This window comes from Phyllostomus discolor, chromosome 2 (genome assembly GCF_004126475.2).
Source record: "Phyllostomus discolor isolate MPI-MPIP mPhyDis1 chromosome 2, mPhyDis1.pri.v3, whole genome shotgun sequence".
Classification (NCBI taxonomy): Eukaryota; Metazoa; Chordata; class Mammalia; order Chiroptera; family Phyllostomidae; genus Phyllostomus; species Phyllostomus discolor.
The window spans coordinates 200,964,440-200,991,211 of record NC_040904.2 but is presented as its reverse complement, the minus strand read 5'-3'; the positions used below and the strand labels follow the sequence as shown (position 1 = coordinate 200,991,211).

The 26,772-nt window shown below is 43.2% G+C and overlaps 1 protein-coding gene across 8 annotated transcripts in view; it reads right to left on the bottom strand.

The window, feature by feature from the left end:
* Positions 1 to 26,772, bottom strand: part of ANO4 (anoctamin 4) — a 341,656-nt gene that overhangs the window by 78,564 nt on the left and 236,320 nt on the right. For all 8 annotated transcript variants that reach the window (XM_036019465.1, XM_036019462.1, XM_036019463.1 and 5 more), the window contains one exon: positions 24,664 to 24,795. In XM_036019465.1, the coding sequence (XP_035875358.1) occupies positions 24,664 to 24,795 (132 nt within the window). The remainder of the gene's footprint in view (positions 1 to 24,663; positions 24,796 to 26,772) is intronic.

The window sequence follows — 26,772 nt, the reverse complement described above, 5'->3', positions numbered from 1 at the left end:
CAAATTTCTCTCTGGGGAATCTGAGCAGCCTAAGGTGAAGGATCTGAAGGTAGTGACATTGGAGACACCAAGCAGAAAAAAAAATCCCACACAGCCATTTTCCTACAATGAAGCCCACCATGGGAGACCCCACCTATTACTCTGAATTCATACTCAAGTTTTGCATTTCCTAAAGTATAGAATGTCAACCAAAGATTACTAGGTATCTGAAGACATCCATTAACACATTGTTTGTGGGTAGTTTTTATCGCACACTCTACTACCAGTCAACGTAAAATGTATAAATACATTTCCTGCATACAATGTGTTAAAACGCATTAGAAAAATCACAATAAATAATGCCATACATGACAAGCCTCCAGCTAACATCATATTCAACGGTGAAAAGCTGAAAGCTATTCCTCTAATGATCAGGAACAAGTCAAAAATGCCCACTCTCACCACTTTTATGCAACATAGTATTGGATATTTTGAGCCAGAGCAGTTAAACAAGAAAAAGGGAAAAAAAGCATCCCAATTGGAAAGAGAGAAGTAAAACGGTACACCCCTATTTCATAGCAGTGCTATTTACAATAGCCATGTTCTGTAATAGCCTAAGTGCCCATCAGTAAATGAGTGGATCAAAAAACCGTGGAACATTTCCACAATGGAATACTACACAGCAGAAAGAAAGAAGGAACTGCTATGTTTTGCAAGAGCATGGATGGAACTGGAGAATATTATGCTAAGTGAAACATGCCAGTCAGTGAAAGACAAATACCATATTTGAAAGACAAATCCTGATCTCACCAAGAAGAGGAATCTAATAAACAAAATAAACTAATGAACAAAATAGAACCATAAGCATGGAAACATGGAACAGATTGACAGTGAGCAGGAGGAAGGGGGTAATGGTGGAAAGAAAGGGAAGGGACTAGACAAAGGACATGTATGAATGACCCACAGACATGGACAGCATTGAGGGAACTGACTGGGAGAGTAGAGGATGGGATGGGTGGAGGATGGCAAAGGGGAAAAAATTAGGACAACTGTAATAAAATAACAATAAAAAGAAGTAAAACTGTCACTATTTCTAGATGACATAATATTATACACAGGAATTCCTAAAAACTCTACTAAAAGACTGTTAGAACTAATAAACAAATTCACTGAAGTTGCAGAATACAAAATCAACATACATGAAGCTGTTGTACTTGCATATGCTAATGATAAACTATTAGAAAGAAAATTAAGAAAAATACCATATTTATAATTACATCAAAAAGAACACCCAGGAATAAATTCAACCAAGGAGGCAAAAGACCCATATAATGAAAACTATTAGACACTGATGAAACAAACTGAAGCAGACACAAATAAATAAAAAGATATTGTATGCTCATGGTTTAGAAGAATATTGTTAAAATGAACGTGCTATCCAAAGTAATCTGCAGATTCAACGTAATCTCTATAAAGTTTCAATAGCATTTCTCACAGAAATAGAACAATGCTGAAATTTGTATGGAATCACTAAAGACCCTGAATAGCCAAAGCAATCTTGAGAAAGAACAAAGCTAGAGGCCTCATGTTCCCTGATGTCAAACTATATTACAAACCTACAGTAATCAAAGCAGTATGGTATTGGCATAAAAATAGAACAACTGATCAGAATAGGGAGTCCAGAAATAAACCCACACATATATGGTCAATTAATTTATGACAAGGGAGGCAAGTATACACAATGGGAAAAGGACAGTTTCTTCAGTAGATGACGTTGAGAAAACTGGACAGCCATATATATGCAAAAGTATAAAACTGGATTTTATACCATATATAAAAATTAACTCAAAATGGATTAAAAAATTGAACATAGGACCTGAAAAAAACATAAGTGCTAAGCACCTTGACATTGCTTTTGGCAATGAGTTTTTTGGATTTTACACTAAAAGCAATGGCAACAAAATAAGAAAAAAATAAACAAGTGGAACATCATCAAACTAAAAAGCTTATGCACAGCAAAAGAACAAAACCATCAATAAAATGAAAAGGCAGCCTCTGCAATGTGAGAAAAGAGTTGCAAATCATATATCTGATAAGGGGTTAATATCCAAAATATACAAAGAACTCATACAACTTCATAGCAAGAAACAAACAATCTGATTTTTAAAAATGGGCAGAGAACCTGAATGGACATTTTTCCTGAGATGACATACAGAGGGGCAATAGGTTCATAAAAACATGCTCAACATCACTAATCATCAGAGAAATACATATCAAAACCACAATGAGTTATCATTTCACCAAAAGACAAAAAGTAATAAATACTGGAGAAGATGTGGAAACAATGGAACCCTTGCGCCCTATTGGTAGGGTTGTAAATTGGTAGAGCCACCATGGAAAATGGTATGGAAATTGTCTTTCACCGCCTAGCTTGTTTCACTCAGCATAATGCTCTCCAGTTCCGTACGATCTCACCTATAAGTGGAACCTAATCAACAAAACAAACAAGAAAGCAAAATATAACCAGGGACACTGAAATTAAGAACAAACTGACAGTAACCAGAGGGGAGGTGGGAGGGGATAAAGGGGGGGAGAAGAGGGAATGGTTTTCAGGAACAATTCATAAAGGTCACATGGACCCCAAAGGGGGGTAGGATCAAGGGTGGGAGGTGGGGGTGGCTGGGGTGGGGGGGAGTTGTGGGGGGAAAATGGAGAGAACTGTACTTGAACAACAAGAAAAAAATAAAAATAAAAAATTAAGGTCAAGAAAATTAAAAGAAAAAGAAAGAAAATGGTATGGAGTTTCCTCAAATTTGAGACAGAACTACCATATGATCCCGCAATTACACTTCTGGGTGCTGACTGAAGGAAATGTAAACACTAACTTGAGAAGGTATATGAATCCCTATGTTCACTGCAACACTATTTACAATAGCCAAGATATGGACGCATCTGATGTGCCCATTGATGAATGTATAAAGAAAACATGGTATACTATTCCATTATATTTATATATACAGATATACACACACACACTATTCATATATATATATACACACATAGTCATATATATGTAAATAAATACATATACTATTTCATTATATAGGTATATATACATACACTATTCATATGAAGTCAGTCCGGAAAGTATCCAGCCATGTACTATGAAAAATAGAGACAGTTATTGAAGACACTAGATATAAGAAACATTGTACAGAGGACAATGATGCCTCAGTCCCCTTCAAAGTAGGCACCTTGGGACCTCACACAATTCTCCCAGTCACCATCAGCTGCCCCATAGTATTTTCATGAATCTCATGGAGGGTCTGAAAGTTCTTCTCTTTCGAAGGTGATTGTAATTTTGGGGACAGCCAGAAGTCACAGGGCACCAAATCTGGCTGGAGAGGGGCTGATTGATCACCTGGGTTATTTGACATTTCTCAAAAAAACTGCACAAGATGCAACGCATGAGTGGGCACACAGTCATGATGAAGCTGCCAGTCACCAGTTGCCCATAGCTACAGCCTTCTGAATGATCTGAATTGTTTCCATGGGGGAATGCTCAAGCTTAATGCAAAATTTGATTCAGATTCGTTGCTTTACTTGCTCAGTCATTTTGAATGCAACAGCCACACAGTACACACACTCACTCAATGGTGTCTACTGCCCCCACTGACTAGTAGAGTGAAGGTGTCATTGTTCATGCATGTGCATTCCAGTCCACTCTTCTTGGCTGCCAGGTTACATTGATGTTGTGCAAACCATTCTCATTATATCAACAATGGTTGAACTTTTTTCCTGGACAGGCCACGTATACATACACATTATTTATACACACACACACACATTTACTAGTCATATATATGTAAATATATACATAGACTATTTCATTATATATAGAGGAATGGTATGCAGCTGTAAAAACATTGAAATCTTGCCACTTGGGACTACATATATAGACCTTGGGGACATTATGCTAAGTGAAATGTCAGATAAATGAAGACAAATACCATATTACCTCACTTATATGTGGAATCTTAAAAAAAAAAACAAGCTCACAGATACAGAGAATAGATTGATGGTTGCCAGAGGCAGAGGGTTTGGGGTAAAGGTGTGGGCAAAATGGGAGAAGGGGTCAAAAGGTACAAACTTACTGTTACAAAATAAATAAGTGGTGGGGATATAATGCACAGCACAGTTTCTTTAGTTAATAGTACTGTATTGCATATTTAAGAGTTTCTAAGAGAGTAAATGTTAAACGTTCTCATCCTGATAAAACAGTCTAACTATGTATGATGACAAATGTTAAGTAGATTTCTTGTGGGGATCATTTTTCACTATCTACAAACCATTACAGTGATTTGTAGATCATTTCACTACAACATAATCATTATGGTGTACACCTGAAACTAACATGTTATGTGTCAATTAGATCTCAATTAAAAATTCATTATGCTCAGAAAATTAAGATAATGGAATTATGCAAAAAACTCAAAATATGATTTTAAAAAGTCCAAACCTTATAAAAATATAACAGTGCTAGAAACTAAAACAAAATGAGAACAGAAATTAAAACTCAACAGAAAAATTAAAAGTAAGTTGGTTAGATCAGACCAAAAGACCAAAGACCAAAATCTTTTGGTTCTAGATGACAAAATGGAGAGAAAAGATAAGGACTGGAGAGAATCAGCTTTGGAAGTTCAATCTCTGAAAAAATAGGAATTCCAGAAAGAGAAAAAGAACAAATCTTCCACAAAATTCAAGAATTACTCAAGAAAACATCCCTAAACTGACAGACAAGAGTATTCAAGTTGAAAGGGTCTGCAGAGCACCCACTGCAATGGAGGAGCAAAGAGCCACGTCAAGATTCCTAACTACAGTGTCAGAACATCAGGGACAAGCTTCCACAGAGAGGAGAACAAGTGACACAGGGAGAATTAGGGATTCGAATGTTTTGAAGTTCTCTCAGCAATATTACACTTTAGAATCAAAGGAGCAAGACTTCAAAGACTCTGAAGGAAAAGGATTTTGTCTGGATATAGATGTTTATTCCTAGTCAAATTGTTATTAGGAATGAACTATAATAAATATGTGTATCAGTTTGCTACAGATGCCATAACAAAGTACCATGGATTGGGTGGCTTAAGCAACAGAAACATATTTTCTCACAACTTTGGAGGAAGAAGCTGCTTCATGAAGAGGTAGAATATAACATGAACCTAAGAGCTCATTTAGTAACATCTACTTTATTGGTTTAAGGTAAAACAAACCAGAGTTAGGGTCTTGGTTCTGCCCAGTACAGCTGATCCTTGAACAACCACTTCCTCCCACCCCACAGTCAAAAATCTATGTGTAACTTTTGACTCTCCCGAAATATAACTATTAAAAGCTTGCCATTGACTGGAAGCCTTACTGACAACATAAACAACACATATTTAGTATATGACATGTATTATATACTGTATTCTTACAATGAGGTAAGCTGGAGAAAAGAAAATGTTAAGGAAAATACATTTACTGTATTTATTGGAAAATGTGTGCATAAATGAACCCGTGCTGTTCAAACCTGTGCTGTTCCAGGGTGAACTGTACTATTTGAATTTTAAAAAGTAACGTCTCTAATCCTCAGTATTTTTATTTGTCAAATAGCACAACAATAACACCCACTGCAGAGGGAGGATTGAGGGTTAGGAGGTAATGCATGCAGGGTACTGGCATTTCCTCATAAATGGCAGTGGCATGATTTTATTATTAGCTCATTATTTGTCACTTTATATGAAGATTATGGATCCTGATAGTTTTAACACACCCCAGTAAGTACTTGCTATTTTGAAATCAGGTATTGAGATTTTTATGGAAATTTCTATTTCAATAAAATCTTTCAGACACAAAACTAAGAATAATATCAAACACTCGTATGCTCACAACCTAAAGAAATAAATGTTTGCAGATACAGCTGAAGTCCGCCTGTGTGTTCCTCCTCCATTTCATTCCCCTGCCCTAGGAGCAATCCCTACCAGGGATTTTTCATAATCTCTAATGTGTATGTATTCCTAAATATACAACATTATATTGTATGTTTTAAATATTTACAGAAATGATATCACACTGTACTCGTTCTTCTGCAACTGGTTTCCCTTGTGCAACTACGTGAGGTTCACGTTAATACAAGGAGCTCTGGCCCAGTCGTGGGCCCTGCTACTTCCGAGTCTGCTGCCTGAAGACACTGCAGTTTGTCGATTCATTCTCTTCTGGGGGGGTATTTAGGCTATTTCCAATGTCTTATCATTGTAAACAACACTGTCAAACACACATGTACAAATGTTTCTCAAGGAAGATACACCTAGGAGTGGCATTTTTGGTATGCATATTTGGAAAGGTATTATGAAAGGAGCAAGAGTTAAATTTGGGAGCCTAATTCACCCATGTGTCAATACATCCTGACATGACATGATTAATGGTGAGGTTTGTTGCAATTAATTTGATGCTAATAATGACTAAAGTGCCTAAATTTGGGGATGTTTTTAAAAAGAATGTTAAATTAAAACAGATTTGAGGTACATTCATAATAACATCAATTCACTCCCATGTATTCTAATGTGCTCCCTAGAGGAAAAGAAACCATAAAGAGTATGTTACATAAGTAAAAATTACCATGTGTCATGCAAGAAAAAAGTTGGAGAATTGTTGGTTGAATCAATAAATAATTTTAAATGTTAGTTACTTAATAATAGGATATGTATTCATGGGGCCTGAGGTTGAAGATTTATTGGCAAGACACAGTAGGTAGAATAGCGCCTTTGATGTCGGGTAGGTGCACACAGAACCAAGGAAACTGGGGATACGCACTGTAATCTGAATAATTCTGGAGAAAGAAGAGGGAGGCAGAGTAAAGAATAAAGGTCTAAAGAAGGAACCCTATAGGGAAGAGAAAAGAAGGGGAGAAAACAGTAATATCCTGGAATCTGTAACAATTCAGACCAGTCCTCATGTATCTCCGCCTGTAGCAAAAGTGAAAATCAACATATAGACAACTCTGAATTTACAGATGAAGCGAATGAAGCTCTGAACCACCCAGTTTGCAAGTTGCAGAGCAGGGGCGTAGGGACCAGGCCCCACTCATTCCACAGCCAGTGCTCCTAACCGCAGTTTATGTGAGCTCAGCCATTACCCCGCAAGTGCAGACACTGGGACTCACTCCTCTTTGTCCAGCCCTACCCGGTGCCTGTCACTGAACTGGGGCTTGGTGCTGACTGAACTGACGTGGCCGTTCAGAATGAAACCCAAATGCATGGCTCCAATGTATGGGAGACCCCTTTTATCGGCTATGTAAAAGTGAGCCAGAATGAAGAGAAAAGCACTTGTAAAAAATATCTATAAAAACAAATTTGGAAACATAAATGATTTCCTAATGAAGCCTCAGACCAGGAAGACCCAATTTAGAATAACCCAGGCCACGGCTTTCCACTAATGAGGGGCTGCTGTAATTGTGTCCCTAGTAAAGTGTTGCCCGAATTACCTGGGCAACTGTCACTGCACAAACTGATCATCCAGGGACTCACTCACAGCTACCGTCTTAGTCTGGTCTTCCTCCTGGGTCTCGTTTTAACATCCCCTGTTGGAGCTGAGTCAGCCCGAGCGCTGACCAAAGGGGACAGATTCATCTACTTCCCCGCAGCTCATTTATACTGCCGTGGTCAGCAAAGACCTAGACACTCTGCCAAGCATCCACAAAATTTCAAAGTTAGTAAAATTCATTTTCTATAATCCCTGTCTTTGAACAAACTTCTGATCTCTTTTCCCTTTACCATCTTAATGACATTCTCGGTCTAATCCCAGTACAGCCGAAGCACCCCACTAAAGCTCTTCCTTCCATCGCTTCTTTATGTTAACTTTCTAGAAGAGATCCGATAGGCCTAATCATAATGGGGTATAAGTGAAGAATAATGTTAAATATTCATTTTCCCCTGGAATAGTTTAGTTTTAGAGGTAGATGACTTTAGCCAAAGGATTAAAGTTAAAATGGTCAAATTCCAGATCTGAGGGAATCTATATAATAACTATTTATTAAGTTATCTCTCGGCTCCCTCTTCTCCACTCTCCTCTAAGATGCTGGAGCTGGAACTTGGCCACCTACAACATTCTCCTTTGCATCTGGCTCTCTGATATGTTCGGCCAGTAGGGGGCACTACAGGAGACCGAAAGGGGGAAAAAAGGGCATGAGATATTGTACTTGGTTTTTCCTATTTGCCTGTTGTTCCAGTTCATGCCACCCCAGCTGTGATTCTTCAACCTCAAAGTAGCAATTGGTTCCAATGTCTATCATTCTTCTTAAAGAAACACCCCCACCACACTCACTGCATGGCCCCATGCCCCCGGGGCACCAGTGCCAGCAGGGTGGTGTCTCCTCATCAGAGATCTGGGGCTCAGCTGCAGGGGCCCCTCCTCTGGGCTTCCAGGTTCTGACAACTGCACCTCTTATGCTCCCGGAGCCCTGGAGGCAGTAGCTGCTTCACTTCCTGCAGTTATTACCCACGGGGCCTCCGAGCTCCTTTTATGACACTTTAGTTCTCCGATATTTATTTTACCAATTCCCCGTATTAACCTCTCTGTGTTGAAATAACTGCGGGGTTCCGTTTTCCTGAATGGAGCCTGAGCGGTACAGAGAGGTAGAACACGCACATTCTTTGGGGGAGAGGCCGTCCTTCTCTCTCAGAAATCGCAGGCCACCTAAGCAGCCATCACCTGATATCGCCACAAGCAAAAGCTGGTTTCTGAATTTGAGCTTTGAAATATTTCCAACCCCAAGTCTGATTGTGGTCCTGCATCGTTTCGCTTTCTTCTGCCCAAGTCTTTGCTAATTTGCATGGAAACTTCCTTTCCTAACAATACAGAAGGTGCTTGAAACAAAACAAAATAATACAAGACATCCCCTGAGTCCTAAAAGAGCTCGCAGGGCAATGTGTTATATAAATGTGACGGGACAAAAACAATAATAGAGATATTCCCGGGTAAGTTGCACTGTTTGTTATTCCTGATTTGCTGCTTTACTCTGTGAGGATTTCATATTCCTACCCGTTATCATGAACTTGTGCCGCCCTCCCCGGGGGAGAACTATAATTCCCCAGCCCATTATCATGCCTGTCCATGAGACTTGCTTTGCTTAGTGAACTATGACCAGAGTGATGTGTGCCACATCTGAGCAGAAATTCTAAGAACAAATGGGTGGCTCTACCATTACTCTTTCCTTCTGCCATGGGAAGGCATGTCATGGGGCCAGGTTGCTTTTTCAGCCAAGTTCCCACAAGAAAGAAGACAGGAGAAGCAGAGCCTAGGTAGACCCACAGATAATTTGTCATGTGAGCAAGAAACACACCTTTGAGTAAGCCATTGAGATCTGAGGGTTGCTTGTTACCTCAGCAGAACCTAGCATAATCTGACTGGCACAGTCTCTAACCCAACAAAGACAGTCCCACAATTTACACCCTAATTTATCCTTTTCTTTTTTCCTAGTGGAGAAGCTATGTCAGTCCACCTAATAAAGTGATGGGAGAGAAGGGTGAGGTTTTGGGGGAGGAGAAAAACAATAAAGGAAGAGGAAAGAAAAACTGTGCAGGCTCAGGTAGAGGAAGATTGTCTTTGTCAGGGGTGGTAAGGAAGTGTGTAAAGGAAAAGAGGATGATAATAAGCTGTGGCTGAAGACCACGTACTTGACTTCTCTTTGTGTCCTTTGGACACAAAGACTGGAACTCCCTTCTAATTACCTTTGGCTGCTGACTTGTGCTTTGTGCAACACACAAAGCATGGAAAGAGAAGAATTGTGGGGCAATATAATCGGTTCCATAATCTAAACACTTACAAAGGCTAATGGGCCTGGAATTCTATCACCACCTGCCTGAGAAATAAGAGGTTTCATGAAGATGATGGCATCTGAACAGGTTCCTGAGGGAAGCACATGCTCTCACCAGAGTACGAGGAAAGAGAGAGCACCTTAAAAAGAGGGAACAATCATCATGGGGTAGTTAGGTGGCCTCTGAGACCGTGTTGTAGGCATGTCCAGCCCAGGAAACTGGGGAGGGGAGAAGAAGCTGGAAAGGCCGATTTGTGCACCATGGTAAGGAGTTTTAACTCTATCTTAAAGGCCCTGGGGAATCTTTGAAAGCTGTTGTGCAAGGAAGCAATGCTACCACATGTGGCAATCCATATCATTCACTGCTGAAGATGCAAGGCTGCGGAGAGCAGGAAGGGTGGAATTCCATCCAGCCCCTACTCTGCTTGTCAATCTATAAGCTGTGAATTCCTGAAAGAAGGGTGTTCATTTCTAACTCTACAATGGAGCTAGTGGTAGGAGCCTTGCCAATTACCTGTGACATACTTGGGAGTGGAGACAGATAGAAGAGATGAGGAGACTTATAATTGTTCATGCTAGAGACGGTGGCCACTGCAGCTAAGGTGCTGTCGGAGAGATCAGAGAGGAGGAGCTGGGACCAATGGCATTCGGTGGTGATGGTGGATGGTGAGGAAGACTGTAGCACCCAGGCCGGTCAACATGCAGGGGTGATATCATTCATCAGGAGTCGGAAACACAAAACTCACAGTGTGGGTGTAGTACTGGGTGAGGAAAGCAGGAAATGAGAAGAACCCCGTTCATTCCCAGAGGCAGAGATATTTCTAAGACACTGTCCTCAATCAGTGGTCATCGGGATAATGTACTATTCACAAAGATCACAGGTTCAACTCCTGTCCCTTCTTCAGTGCCACTCTTAGATGTGAGTGCGCTGAGCCCTGCCCAGGCCCTGGACTGCAGAGGGCTTATAAATGGGCCACCCCAGCCGTTCTGCTCCCTAGGGAGTGAGGTGTTGGCAAAGCCAAAGGGATGCGCTACCCAGAGCCTGCCTCAAAAGCCCCAGGTCCACTTCTGGGTCTCTGTGGACCTGTACACCTGTACCTGTACCAGGCTTGTCCTCTTGAAGACACCTCTACGCCTGACAAGTAGCCAAGGTGCTTGCAGGTGGCATTGATGACACCTGGGCATGGGTTGGGGTATCCGCAGGTATAAGCCTGAAGCCCATCAGTATGAGCCTGAAGAGAAGCAGGCAGGCCAAGGTAGGTGGAGAACAATTTTCCCCACACCCACCGGTGGAACAGATCACCAAGGGTCCTGAGAACTTGGACTTCCAGGTCATTATGCAGCTGTGCTTGTCAAGGTAGAAGGCAGCACTGTGGAGAAAACACATTTTTCTCCTGGGCACTAATCTGACGTTGATTGGAGTGACCTTGACAAAGCCATTCAGTCTCTCTGACTTTCATCATATTACCCACAGCTTCAGAGCTGCAATGCATCGACGGTGTAACTCTAGAATGCAGGAGTTGTTTATACATGGTGGTCACTGTTGCTTTTATCACTACAATTATTGCTGCCACGACTTGAAAGACTGCCATTTGGTTGATCACTGTGTTGTACTTAATTGTTAACGTGATTTATTACGTTTAATTATTTAGACATATGGTCTATAGGGTTCACTTTTACTCTTGCCCGAGGCCCTGCAATTGTTAGCAGTCCTTCCCGTAGATTCAAAAGAAGTGATTTTGAATCTATTGTCTTTCAGCCCCAAACCCTAACAAGGATAAATATGAGAGCCTCGGGGTGAGGATGCTAGCGGAGTACAGAAGAGTGAGCTCGCAGTCTGTCAGGGGGGCTTCCTGCTCCTGCCAGCCCTGTAACTCAGATCCCTCTCTGTTCCATTTCTCCATCTCTACATGCAGATGCCAATACTCCTAGACTCATGGGCAGCCTGCTGTCTAGTGATGCTCAATAAATGTTAGCAGTGCTATTGAGGATGGAGCATGAGTTTGAAATCAGGCAGATCTGGGTTCAAACCCCAGAGTCTGCTTGTTACTGTGTAGCCCTGGGTAGACTATTTAACTGCTTCGAGCCTAGGTTCCACCTTCTGTAGAGTGAGGATAATGAAATTATGGTGCAGGGTTGTCGCAAAGGTCCAATGAGACAACAGATGAAAAACACACAGCACAGAGCCCAGCACAGCGCCCAGCACAGAACCTACAGGCACAATTGTTTCCTGCCCCTCTCATCCCCGTTCCCTCTCTGACCGCTATTGTTCTTCTGGGTGATGTCACACACAGTGTGATCACACCATACACAGTCTACCCACAGACGCCGTCCCAGTCCCCCGACTTCTCCTTTATGTCGGCCCCTCCTCCCTTTACTGTACCTAAATGTGGCAAACCTCCCCTTTCCCTATAGGCGCTTTAACTGCCTTTTATCACTTCCACTTGTAAAATAGCCTCTTTCCCATCTAATTAAGTGCTTGAGTTCAAATTTTAAATAAAAAATATATACACATACATAAACATACACCTGAACACACAGAAACATATTTCTCTACTACAGTATAATACTTGCACATAACATTAAAAGTATTTGTGGAATGAATGAATTGATTAAAAACTATATTCATTTACAGAGGGATAAATGGCAATAAAAGATTTCTAAGTCACTTATTCCAAGTCGACCCCACAAACACTAAGAAAACACAGCTAACTCCTGAATCTCCCGACACCCAAAGGTGTGCTCTTCCCACAGGACTTGGCAACCTCTTTGTCCCCTTTCAACTAAAGTCATTAAGTTCTGTCCTACTTAAAAGAAGCCACATCATTTTCAGCAGCACAAATCCCAGGCTGCCTGGCTTGTTTCATTTTCATCTCAGCTTCCAGCTTTCCAGGAGAGAGCTACGACGCCCCCGACTCTGCGGATCAATACAAACGACCTGCATATTGAGGATCCTAATGCCAAATAAGTGGCAGCAATAAAACAACTGCTCTGAGACTGCTGCGAGTCGCAGCGCTCTGCAGGAACATCAATCCTGCCCGAATCAATCTCAGTATCTCTTTGCCTAAAGGACTCTCTAAAGATTTTAGATCAATGGAAAAAAAAAAAAAAAGAAGAAGAAGTCTAAACACTGGAGATAAAATATAGAAAAAGGCTGACTGCTAGAAGAATCGGTATCTTCAAATACCTGTGCTGAAAGGGTTTAGAAAACAAATACACACATACTACTGATAAATAAATGTGAGTGGTAATCCTGTTTTATTTGGGCTGCCGTACACAAATTACCATAGACTGGGTGACTTTTAAACAACAAAAATTCATTTCCAGGAGAGCAGGGTGCCGGCAAGGTCAAGTTCTGGTGAAGGCCCTCTTCCAGGCTGCAGAGTTCTCACTGTATCCCCACAGGGTGAAAAGGGAGGGAGCCAGCTCTCTGGCCTCTCCTTTAAGGGCGCTAATGCCCTTCACAAGGCTCCACTCTCACGACCTCGTCACCTCCCAAAGGCCCACCTCTCAATACCATCACTTGGGCGATTAGATTTCAACATACGAATTTGGGGAGGACACAAACATTCAGTCCATAACATTATCTGGAACACGAGTAACATTTATTTTTAAAAGTAATGCTATTCCATTTCAGGTCAGATATGTACCTTTGCAAAAATCAGTCTCTGTCACCTCAGACTTAGATACTAACTGCAAATTGAAGTTCAGAGATTTCCCCAGGGATTCTCATAGTAGTAACAGTAGCGGTAGCAGTAGCAGTAATAATAATAATAATAATAATAATAAATAGCTGTTAACTATCGAGTGTTTGCTACAGGTCAGGTACTGGACTAAATATTTTACATGTCATTTCATTTAATGTCTCCAAACCATACTGCCACAACCCTCCCTTCCTTCCTGCTTTCCTTCCCCCCATTAAAACTTATGTGTCCTCTGTCCTAGACAGACTCTTGGGATTTTCTGGACTGGCAAATTTACATAGCTGTACTAGGCCAAAGGAGACACCCCAAAGAAGTCCCCATCCTAATCCCTAGGACCACAGACTATGTTAAGCTTCATGGCAAAGGGGAATTAATGTCGCAGATGGAATTAAGGTTGCTAATTAGTTGACTTTAAAATACGGGGAGTGTCCTGGACTATCCAGGTGGATCCAATGGGCCAAAAAGTGTCCTAAAAAATGGATGAGGGAGGCAGAAGAGTCAGAGAAGGAGATGGGATGACAGAAGTGAGAGCAGAGTGAAGTGAAGTGAAGTGGAGTGAAGTGGAGTGGAGTGGAGTGGAGTGAAGTGGAGTGAAGTAGAGTGGGTAGGACCGCACTGCCACTGCTGGCTGTGAACGTGAAGGAAGGGGCCAGGAGCCAAGGAACGTGCCAGCCTCTAGCAGCAGGAAAAGGCAAAGGAAGCCCAGCGTGCCCCATGTTGGCCTTCTAACCTACAGGACATAAGATAATGTGTTTGTGCTGTTTTAAGCCACAAAATTCATGGTGCTTTGTTGCAGCAGCCACAGAAACGAGTACATAATGTTCAGAGGGTAAGACCGGAGCCGGAATGCCTGGCCTCAGAATCCAGGCCTTGGGCAAGCCATCTAACCTCTCTGTGCCTCAGTTTCCTCCTCTACAACACTGAGGGAAATAGCTATACCTTATTCACAGGGCTAAGTGAGTTTATAAGTGTGAAGTATTCAGAAACTAGTAGGTACCATATAAATATTAGTTATCGCCATTCCTTTGATAAATTCCCTACTGATATATATCATTGGTCAAAAAGTCCATTTAGTTTTTTTTATGAAGTATAAGACACATTTTTCCTTTTTACTAATAGCTTAACTGATTTGGATATTTTGAGTATGTTGGCTATTTCCTGTGTAGTATAATGTTGATTGCTCTCACGTATTTCTCAATTTGATTGCTATCAACTTCAACTGGTCTGCCCGACCACGGAGCATCATCCAGTAAGGAATCTCCAACATGAAACTTTGCATTCTGCTTTTGACATGTTTGATCAGTCACAGCACCTTTTCCACACACTGCACAAATCTTGTTTTGCATTTCAGTTGCATTTTAACCTTTCTTGAACTAATAAAATATAATATGCCAAAATATTGCATATTTTCTTCCATCTTCAATATTAAAATGGCTACATTAAAAAAAAGCACCAATTTTGATGTTTTTTTAAATGCACACTGATACAACAGCTGTCACAATACAATCTAACAAACTTGTTCTGGATGAAGTTAAAGACAACTACAGGAAAAGCCAGATGAACTTTTTTGCCCAACCCAATATCATTCTATCTTCTCTGAAAGTGAATTTTGAGAGGAGCCTCCTGGCACTAAAATGCTTCAGTGAAATGACCCTCACGCTGACTACCTCGGGTCCCGTAGCTGGCTGATGCAGGGGAGCCTCCATAGGCTCAGATCTTCAGGTGCCCCACGATATGGCTGGGAAGCAGCCTGTGGACCCAGTTCTGTCACCGCCATATAATACAACCAAACAGCACTGCACACTGACTTAACGAAAATGCATACTCACAGGCTGCCTTTATTGCTTCGAGCACAAATATATATATTCAAATGGAATGTGAGGCTATTAGCTTTTTAGTCAGTTCTCAACTTTAATTTTTGTAGACTGCAGTTCAAACAACAAAGATTTACTGTTAGATTAGTTAGGGTATGCGGCAGTATTTTGCTGAAGACATGCCTAAAGTCCTGAAGAATTTTTATGACCACGAGCAATTAATTAGTTCTGCAGACCCATGCTGAGGGGCCTACTGGAAACAGCTCCCAGAAAAGCCCGACAAAGCATTCGCTTGAACACGGTTGCTGAGTGTACTGTCCGCTCCTTCGCTCGGAGCCCCCTTCGCCATGCAGGAGGGTCGTTTCTTGCAAATGCTGGCAAAACACTAGGAAAGTGCTGCTTCACCAGGGATTTCCTTCCTCCCTGACGATCAGCCAACTCAGGTACCAACCCTTGCAGCTATGCTGAGGCCTATGCTGCCCGTCTGAGTCCATTTGTGCCTGGACGTGAATGACTCCTCCAAAGGATATTCTCCTTGGTTTAGAACACTTATTTTCTATCTTATCTTTGTGTTTTCTTTGCCTCTAGCCCACCTGAAAAGCTCTACCAATAAGCTCCAAAGGCAATGAGGTACCTTTACACCCACAGGCTTGTGCAAGCACAACATGGCTGAAAAATTGTATTTTAGTTCTTGTCAGGTGGCACATACAGGAGGTGGCAGCATTGTGGAGAAAACACACTTCTGTCCTGTTCACTCATCTGACACTGACCAGAGTGACCTTGAGCAAGCATCTACAGTGTCACTCTGGAATACAGGAGTTATTTATAAATGGTGGTTACTATTGCTTTTATTACTGCGACTGTTGCTACCACTACCTGAAGACCACTATTTGACCAATCACTATTCTACACCTTGCTGCCATGGCCTGCCCACCTATTTGGTTGAGAGGAAGGTCAAATGATAAGGCATTCGGAGAAAGGTCATAGAGAATCTCCTACCTTCTCGCCCTTCAGAAACTTCCTCCCATCCTTACCAGCCCTCATTGGCCCAGCAGCAAGATTTCCGTGCTTAGCGCTTTCTTAGGCACTATGAGCTGTGTTGTTTTGTTATTCCCTAGACTTTCAAAAATTATTCCCTAGCTCACATCCTAGAACGGAGAAAAAGGTCATGCAGAGCCAACTTGAGGTCAAGTGGTGTTTTTACACTGCCCATTGCATATATGCATGTGACACATCCATTAAAATGTGTGATGCATGAGTTAAACATCTAGGGGTCGAGCATTACTCCTGAGCACAGAATTTAACAGCCATAAAACTTTGGGTAGGGAAAATGGTCTATCAGTAGAACTGAGACCAAAAATAAATCACTAGTTTAGGGACAGATGCAAGTTGAACACAGAGATGACAACTGGCTGGCTAGTTGAAACCATTTTTCAAATTTTCATCTGAATGTTCTGCATTCAGGAGAGAAGAGAACCTGACTCAGGAGCCCAGGCTGTGTTCTTGATGGTGGCACGATGCCAATCCTGCCACACTCGGTTAGACCTTACAACCACTGGGGCCTGTCCTCTGGCGCAGTCTGGTAGGGGGAGAGAGTCGTGTGAGCAAGTTTCATGATAAGGAGTCTTTTTCTAATGTCCATTTCATAGATGCACAGGGAACATTTTGTGTACAACCAAGCTTTTCAAAGAGTTATGTGTAAGTTATTAGAGACTTTGAAAAGCTAGAAACCAAACCGTACGTATAATTATGTCATCTCTCACTTGGCTGACCGTGATTGCCTCCTAACTGTTCCTTCCTTCTACCCTTGCTCTGTATAATCTGCTCTTAACAGAGCAGTCAGAATAGTTTCAAAAGTTCAGTTCATATTGTGTATATCCCACATATGAGTGAAACCATAGGGTTCTTAACTTTTTCTGTCTGACTATTTCACTTAGTATGATCTTCTCAAGATCCATCCCTGGCAGCAACACATGAACAAACAAGAAAAACAAACCCAAACTTTTAGACACAGACAACAGTGTGGTGGTTACCAGAGGGAAGGGAGTGAGGGGGATAATAAAAAGGGGAAAGAGGGTCCAATACATAGTAACGGAAAGAGGTTTGAATTCGTGTGGTGAGCATGCAATGAGATACACAGATGATCTATCACAGAATTATACACTCGAAACCTATACAATCTTATTAACTAATGTCACCCCAATACATTTAATATTTTTTAAAGTGAAAAAATAAGTTCAGTTAGACCCATATCGCTCCTTGTAAAAGTCAAAGTCCTGACGGGGCCGATGAGATTGCAGATAACTGGCCTCCCCGGACCTCTGTAACGCATGCTATTATTGCCCATGTTGTCACCGCATCTATTCCGCTCTGGCCACAAGAGTCTTGCTTTTCCCCAAACCGCACCCTGAGGCTTGCAGACGAGAGCCTTGCTCTGGCTGTTTCCCAGACCTGGAACTCCCTCTCTCTTACCTCCTCCAGGTCTACCTTGGAGACTACAAACTTGGAGACTACAAACAGGGTTTTTAAAGCACGCAAGCTGCACCCTCACCCCAGTGCCAGCATTCTCCATGCCCCTCCCCCGACCCCTCTTTGCTCTTTTTCCATCATATTCGTCACTTTGTAACATGCTTTACTACTGACTTTTTAAAAAAATGTTTACCTCAGCACAACTGAGGCTCAGAGCTGGATAATTCTTCATCATGGGGTGGGGGCTGCCTGTGCACTGGGGATGGTTAGTAGCATCCTCGTCCTCCACCCTCTAGGCACCGGCAGCACGCTTCGGTCCATGCTGTGACAACCAGAGGCACTTCCAGACATCGCCGAATCACGCCCTGGCTGAGCGCCACTGGTGCGTAATCCACTGTGGACGCCACAGCACCCGGAATGACAGTGGGCATGGAACACGTGAACGCATGGACGGGTACTTTAGTCTGTGAATCCACACCAAACACGAATTTCAGATTCCTCTATTAGGAAGAGGTTAATGTTTAATCACATATCACCTTTTATGGATTTTCATAAAGATACAATGATGGCAATGATAGAAACAAAAAACAGAGAAAGCAATGCGTTTCTGTCTGTATCTCCCACAAATATTCTTCTGCAAGGCAATTCAGGACTCATCTATTTATTGAAAGAACACTGTGCATGTCTGTTATAAAAAGTGACACGACACTTCCCCACACTACCTTTCCTCTGTCTGCCCGCAGAAAATGTTTACTATGAGTACTGACCTTAGAAAGTAATTGTCTCACAGGTGCTGCTGCTACTTCCATTTTAAGAATGACAGGGCAGTGAGTGCTACAGGCCAACACAGACAAGCAGGTGAAGAGGAATAAACTAATTTTTAAATGGACTTGTCTGTCATAGCCATCAGATTTCGCTCGAGTTTCCTTTATCTCTGACAGTGGGTGATCTTGCCTGAAGAGTATCACGTGATAAAAGACCGGAGAGCAGGGGGTTACCAAGGGGGAACAGGGTGCAATTTTGTGCCCACGCTACCACTCCCACCAGGAAACACTGGGCAATGTCTGGAGAATTTTGATTTTCACAACTAAGTCAGGAGGAAACTGCTACTACCACCTAATGGGTAGAGGCCAGGGATGCTACTAACCATTCCACGATGCATGGACCGGCTCCCACAACCAAGTTACTCAGCCTGAAATGTCAACAGTACCGAGGTTAAAAAGTCCTGTGGCAGGGCATAATGCTTAAGAGTATGTATAGGGTCTTAAGGCCCCCTGCCTCAATTTGAATTCCTGCTCCATCACCGAGGCAGACTGCCCTGTCATTCGGCAATGCTGTTTCCCCCTTCCTCCTGAGCACACAGGTGAACTAGTTACCCTAGCATCTCTCACGTTAGGAGCAACTACATGGCTGAGGTCCGGACCATGAAATGTGGGTGAAAATACAGTACACCACTTCTAGGCCTGGTCCACAGTCTCTCGTGTCTCTTCCCCCTTGTCTGTCAGCAAGATGCAAGGGACCCAGGGGATGGCACAGTCGCTAGACAGAAGTGGCCCGGTACCTTGAAAGGCTGCCTGGAGCAGAGACATCGCAGCTCTTTCCTCACAGTGACCCACATGGGACAATGACGTGAACCACAGTGAACTTCTGTAGTGTGGAAACGCTGCTATCTGGGGCGGCTCAGGCAGCTCCGCCACCCTAGCTGTGTGACCTGCGACAGTTCCTCAACCTCTCTGTGCTTCACGTTCCTCATCCGTGGCATGGTGGCAACACCTCCTCTCTCATCAGGCTGTTGTGAGGATAAAGAACTTCAAATAATGTCTGGCCTCTAGTAAGAGTTTTCCCATCTGTAGGCCCACCTTGGGTGATACAGTAAAATGACCACTGACATCCTACATTGACTTAGAGAGAGGTGTAGGTGCGGGTTTGCTCTTATTGCTTCCGAAACACTGATATATGTTCAAACACAATGCTATTTGTTTTTAATCAATTCTCAAATTTAAGTTTTTTGTACAATGTAGTTCAAACTATAAACATATATGATTATATTATTTCCTGCTTCTTTTTTAACTTTTACCCTTACTTCATCCATTCAGTAGACAAGCGCGGAGCATCTATTGTGTGACAGGCGTTACGTTAGGTGCTGGAGACACAGTTGTGAGCAAAACCAGACATGGCCTGTGCCTCCATGGAGTCTGAAGTTTAGCAGGAGAGTTGGGCATTAATCACATAATAGCTAAATAATTAAAATATTATTTAAGAAACATACAGCTAAAAGGGTATTCAGCAAGGAGATCTTTTCTTTGGAAAGATGGGAGGACGGCTTCCTTTGGAAGAGTTTTTGGAGCAGAATTTTGAGGGATGGATGAAAGCAAACTAGAAGGGGGAGAATGAGACAAAAATTCTAGGGAAAAAAGAGCATGTGCAAATGCCGCGATGCAGGGAGTGGCGGAAAAACCAAGAGAGAGGCTATGTCTGTCGGATCACAGGAGGTGAGCAGTGGCAGGCAGTGAAGGCAGACAAAGCTGAAAAGGAGTTAGCAGAAAGGAATTACTGAGATGACCTACCAGCCATCCAAGCGCTTGTTGGTCACCTCAGTAATTCTGAGATTTATTCTAAGGTTTTAAAACAGGGCGAAGTGATGGGACTAGATGTACATCTTGAAAACGTCCCTCTGCCTGCACCTGTGAGAATGGATCAGAGGTGGGCGAGGACAGAACGAGGGAGACCTATTATATTACCTCTAGATTTTGCAAGTGAGGTGATGGTGGTCACGACAGAGAGAAGCTGCTGAATTAAAGAGACACTTAGGATGAAGACCATCAGCCCTTGGGGATATATAAGATGTGGGAAGTGAAGGTGAGGAAGGTACCTAGAATACCTTCCAGGCTCTCACTTCAGCAACTGGACAAATATTAGTGCTGCCCACTGGATAGGGGAAAATGAATGTGGGCCAATGTTTGGGGAGGAGATGTTTTCAGTTTGGTTTGAGATGAGTGTGCAATGAGCTAACTTGACATCACCTTTATTCTTTTTTTTTAAGACTTTATTTATTTTTAGAGAGGGAAGGGAGGGAGAAAGAGAGAGAGAGAGAAACATCAATGTGCAGTTGCTGGGGGCTGTGGCCTGCAACCCAGGCATGTGCCCTGACTGGGAATCGAACCTGTGATGCTTTGGTTTGCAGCCTGAGCTCAATCCACTGAGCTATGCCAGCCAGGGCTACATCACCTTTATTCTTTACACATGGTTCCCCTGTTTTCATTTTTATCTATTCACTTATTTTCTCATTTAACAAATCATTATGAAGCACCAACGATGGGATTCAAAGATAATACAGACACAGTCTTTCAAGGAACGTACAGTCTAGGAGAAAGCAATTAAACTTGATGGCATTATTAATAAAGAGCTATAATAGGAAAACATATATTACCAAGACATAGCAGACATCAGCCAGAATTGGGGGTGGAGGCTGGAAATCTTGGAAGAATTTCTGAAGGAAATCTCTCAGATGAAACCTGCAGGAAGGGAGCCTAAGAGACAGGGACTCCCAGACAGAGGGAAGGGCACGTGCAGACAGGAGGCGAGCAGACACCCGAGTTACAGAGATCAAAGTGGCTCAGTGCAGTCACAGCACATGAGCGGGGGTGCAGGCAGGCGTGTGTGAGCTCGCCGAGGAGGCTGGGTTTTCATTCTGAGAGCAGAGTGTGTTTAAGGCCTTTTCCCACTTTGATCACTCTTCATTAAACTTCTGATTCTCTTTGTCTCTTTTCCTACTGCATTTATGTACACAGACACCTACTATTCTCTTCTATTTCTAGACAAACACAATATCAAACATTCTGCAAAACCAAGAAATCACGTGGGATTCGGAATTGCATTTGGAAAACCAGAAGATCATGTTATAACCCCCAAAGCTCATGAACCACCTACTTCTGATTACTTTAAAGCCACTAATATCGCTCCCACAGCATGCTTAGCGGAACGTTTTCCTGACCGCACCGAACGATTGCTTCCAACGTGACAGCCAGCGTTCCGCGCGTCCTACATACACATGTTGGTTAAAGGGGTGTGGTCCGGGTGGCAGGACAATTTTCAAAGAGAGTGAAATCCCTACTGCCCACAGCATTCCAGACCTTGTCCAGACCTCATCTCCCAAGTGCACGATAAAACTGTCCTCTTGGTCCCAGTAAGGTCTGGTTCTTAGGTTCCCTTTGTTCTGGCTGTTCCTCTGCTTTTTCCTTAGTTCTCCTGCCTTGGAAGCTCCTCTTCCACTAATCACTCTGTTTTTTAAAACAGTAACCGGGTGTTCTCTAGCCCTATTCTCATCCACAGAAACTACTTATAGCTCTTCAAACACTCCACTCTGTTTGTCTCAGACCTTTGTTCTTACATGATTCTCTCTTCTTGAGATTTGTTTCCTCCCTTACCCACCTGGACAAGTGTGGTCTTTCAAGACCCATCTCATGCCTTTTCTTGTGACCAACCCTCATCTCTTAGCAACCTCCCAACAAATCTGGAGCATGGAGCACTCTGTCTTTCAAGCCACATCATTCTACAGTTTATAATTATTTTAAATCGTCTTCCATCTTGACTATGCTGGCGTCAACACTGTGTACAATGTATCTGTGTATTCTCTGTACCCAGGCGCTGCCTGACAAGAAGTAGACACCAAACTAGTGACTGTTGAAAGAATCAATTACTCAGTGAATGAATATGCAAACATGTCAGAAAAGGCTTCTCATACATGTGAGAGAGATGGCTGAACACCCCTATTCCACAGGCTATCGTCTGCATTCACCATATACTTTAAAACACTTATCAAGATGTGATTCCTGGTTCTAATACCTAGAGATCCTGATGGGTACCTAGCTTCTCGTTTTTAGGAACATGCTAAAAAATTTTTTTCTGAAGCAAGAACATCAGAAAAACGGAACCAGCATGAAGATGAGCAGTAGGAAACCTTCTTCTTCCGTTTACCTATATATCTGTGAAGTAAAACAAAAACCCAGGCACATACCATAGATTTTATTGATTCTTCATCCATCTATCCACCTATCCATCCATCCAGTTTCTCTTCCATTTATCCTTATTCCTTTTTAAGCAAAGTAACACCCCAGTGCACACACCATATACTTCATTAATTTCTCCATCCATCTTTTCAACCATCCATCCATCCATCCCATTCTTTTTCCATTTACCTATAGTATGTCTTTGAAGTAAAACAAACCCCAGAGTACACACCATATAATTCACTGATCCCTCCCTCCCTCCCTCCACCCCTCCCCTTTCTCTGTCTCCCTCCCTCCTTCCATCCATCCATCAGCCTGTTTGTATATCCGTCCATCCATCCATCCAGCCATCCATCCATCCAGGCAGCCAGCAAGCAAGCAAGCAATGTGCTAGGTACTCTCTTAGGTGGGGGAGAGGCAGAGGGAAAATCTGAATGTGAGTCAGACTCTACTCCAGGAGAATTTTAAACCAAACAATTACTTGTGTAAGAAACTTCAAGTTGAACAACATAGGCATGACGAGGGTTTCAAGTAAGGGCAGGAACATAGTTTTCATCTCTCTTTTTCTCTTAAGAGAACACCTGTAGGTCCTGACCTCCCAGGTAACAGGAAGTCCCTCTCAGTTCTTATTTCCCAGGGAAGACTTAACTAGGACTCTGAGGCCGAGCTGTGAGTTTCCTGTCTTTTTCAGTGACCCCTTTAGGTGTTCACACAATGTGGCTGGGTGGGCCTCACTCTGACCTGTGGGATCTAAGATTTGGTTACTTCAGGGGCTTACTGAATTGCTTCCCTGGCATCATGCATTATTTATTTTGATGCACAAACATCTGTTTTAACTGTCCTTCTCTCTTTTCCTCTCTAGAAGTCCAGAGACTTTAATTTTCTGTTGCTAAAACATGCCCCCGTCTTGCACTCTCTGCAACTTAACAACTGCCATCTGGTTTATTTTTTTCTCAAAGTCAGCAATCTATTCTTTTAAAATCTATCACCTCTTTCCACCCCTCAGGTAAGGCATTTTTACTAAGGCTGTCTCTCTGGCTGGCACAGGGAGAGCCAGGAATTCCTGAAGCTTGGCTGAGAGAGAGGCCGGGCTGGCCTGGGGTACCCTCCCCTCTGGAAAGGCTATTTTTGCCTAGTTGTTTACCACCATTGACAGGCTCTTCTCTCCTACCACCAACCCTGCCATCTGCCCATGGTTTCTTGTCATCTCAGAAGCTTCAGAGTCAATTCTCTATGACTTTTGTAAGTCCTCAGAGGCTCAATTTCTTAGCCAATTCCTCCCCCACCCCTGTATGGCAAAAGTGATTATTTATTGTTCAGAGACTTGTCTGATCGATGAGCCAGGAATCCAGATGCCAGGTAATGTGGCTTTTCCCGGGGCAACTTAGTTGCTGAAGAAAGGGCAACTGAGACGTGAACGAAGGTTTAAAACAAACCAACCAACAACCCCTTTTCCAACAAGAAGAGGTGCAGACCAGCTTCTCTGTCCACTGGGAGGTGCCAGCGAGCCTGCAGGGGCCTCTGAGCACAGGGCATGGGCAGAGCCACAAGGCAGGAATCTGGGTTTCTGCATTACTATGCAGAAGGTCATCCTTTAACATACATGTGGACGTGTGTTCTCTTGTGCTAAGCCACTGAGGTGCAGGGATTGTTGGTTAGAGCAGTCTCCTTACCCTGACTAACGTAAATGGGGTATGAACACTCAGAGGACACCCAGGGGAGAAGGGCCCTATGCCATCGCTCCTTGCACAGGCCGGGGAGCCCGAGGTGTGCAGGACAAGGCTCTCCCACAGTGGCTCGTCCTCGGTCAGACAAGGGCTTCCCGCGGAAACACTCACTGATGGATCCTTTGCTGGCTGAAAGGGGCAGTGTAGCAGTCATTCTCCTCCAGGTCTGGCAGTGTCTCCTTGTCCAGCCTCATTGGCTTCTTAGGTAACCATCTCCGAAACCTGCTTATTTGTTTATCGATCCTGCGGTACATGAAAGGCAAAACCAGAGGATACACAGTGTCAGCGTCACACGGTAACACGGGCGGGAAGTCTCCCCAGGGCCATAATGACAACACCGCACACTCTGGGCACTCTCCCTGCACCTCGGAAACCCATGCCCCCAGCTTGCAGATGGAAAGAAGGGAGCCACAACTCTTATGGCTTTCCAATTTCACCACGGGGCCTCGGTGTCTATGAGGCTGCCGCCATGTGTGGTGCCAGTGAAGGACCAAGGACTCACAACAAGACTGGGAGGCTCTGGAAAGGAAGGTCACAGTCCCTCAAGGAAAGCAGCAGAGATGTTCATGTCTTATATTCTGCAGGTTCTAGAAACTCATTCTGTGCTTGGAAAATTTCATTTTCCCTTGATTAGGGAAGAGCTGGAGCCATATTAACTCCGGGCAGGAGGGCTGAGAGCCCAACCCCGTGGGTGGACTGTGCAGACAGCCTGGGGTCATGGTTTGCTTCCTGCCTCTCACGCCCTCCCCGCACCCTCCCAGCAGACAGCAGGCTCCTTCGTTTTCATGTCTCTCGTTTTACATTGACCACATGGTTCTCGTGCTGCTGGAGCACCTTGACATGCATATATTCTGGCCACAGCACACGCGATATCGAGACGAGGAGAACAGAAGTGCCTTAAATGTAGTTTTCAAGCCACAGTTTTCCACTGGCTACCTCCCATCCCCTCTGACTTCTGCTGATGAAAACATCTGGCTTCCAAGTGACAAGATTCTCAATCACTCACAGCAGCCACCGGCAAAAGGCAAAACCACAGCAGACTTGACAATGATTGTGCTGCTCCAGTGTCTATGCCACAGACTAGGTTTTTTCCCCCCAAGAACACATATCAAATAGCATCTCTGTGAGGCAGACTGAACAGGTATCACACTCATTTTACACATAACGGAAGAGATCCATGGTGGCGAGGGGTGATGACTCAGCCCCTAACACCCAACCAATGAATAAAGCCAAGGCCAGAGTGCAGATTTGGGACCCCTGATTTTAGGAATCACCCCATCGAGCTGGCTGATAATAGAACTCGTCACATCAAGGCCACAGAGGGGACAGATCCCTCTGAAGAAGGAAATATCTAAATGCCTTCCAAGTCTGTGCACTGAAAGCACATGGAACCTGGGTGTGGTTTGCTATTTTCCAATTTTTAAAAAGACTTACATGGCAATTTACCCTTTTCAGTGAAACACCCAACTGCAAAAATTATTTTATATTAACAATTAACTCCAAAATGAAAAATGATAGCAAAGTATTTTTTTTACCATCTCTTTTATTCTCAGCATTGTTCCAGCCTCACCTGACGGCCACTCTGCTTGGTGGTGGCTGTGGTTTTTCGGAACCCCTGACTGTTCAAACTGGAGAGAACCTCTCAGCTTCTCTAGGCCCCTCCTCTCAATAGAGGACCAGTCCTCACCACGTACGCACACAGAAGTAAAGAGTCTACCCAGAGGGCATGTAGTCAGAAAAGAAGAGTAGATTGGGAAGGCCTCAAGCCCTCACAATGGGAAAAAGCTCCCGTCTCCCCCATCCTCCTGGTCCCCACCCCCCACCACTGTCTCTTAAAAGATGCTTAAAATCTCGTGAAGCATGAGTTTCAGAGCAGCAGTATGACAGTGACTGAGGGCAGGGAGCCAGACTGCCTGGATTCAGATCCTGGCTCTGTCAATATTAGCAGCATGACCTTGGGCGAGTTATTTAACGTTTCTATCAGTTTCCTTATCTGTAAAATGGGCATGATAATGATAAATTCACACGGTTGTGATGATTAACTGATATGTCTATAAAGTGTCTAGAACTGTGGGTGGCATACAACGAGCACTGGCTATTATTACTATCTCTTTTTTTCTTTTCAAAAATAAGAATTTGAGCGATCAGCTTGCCTCTTCACATTGCTATCTTTCTTTTCTTTTCAATTCAAAGTTAATTGTGCTTCATCGGCATCCATCA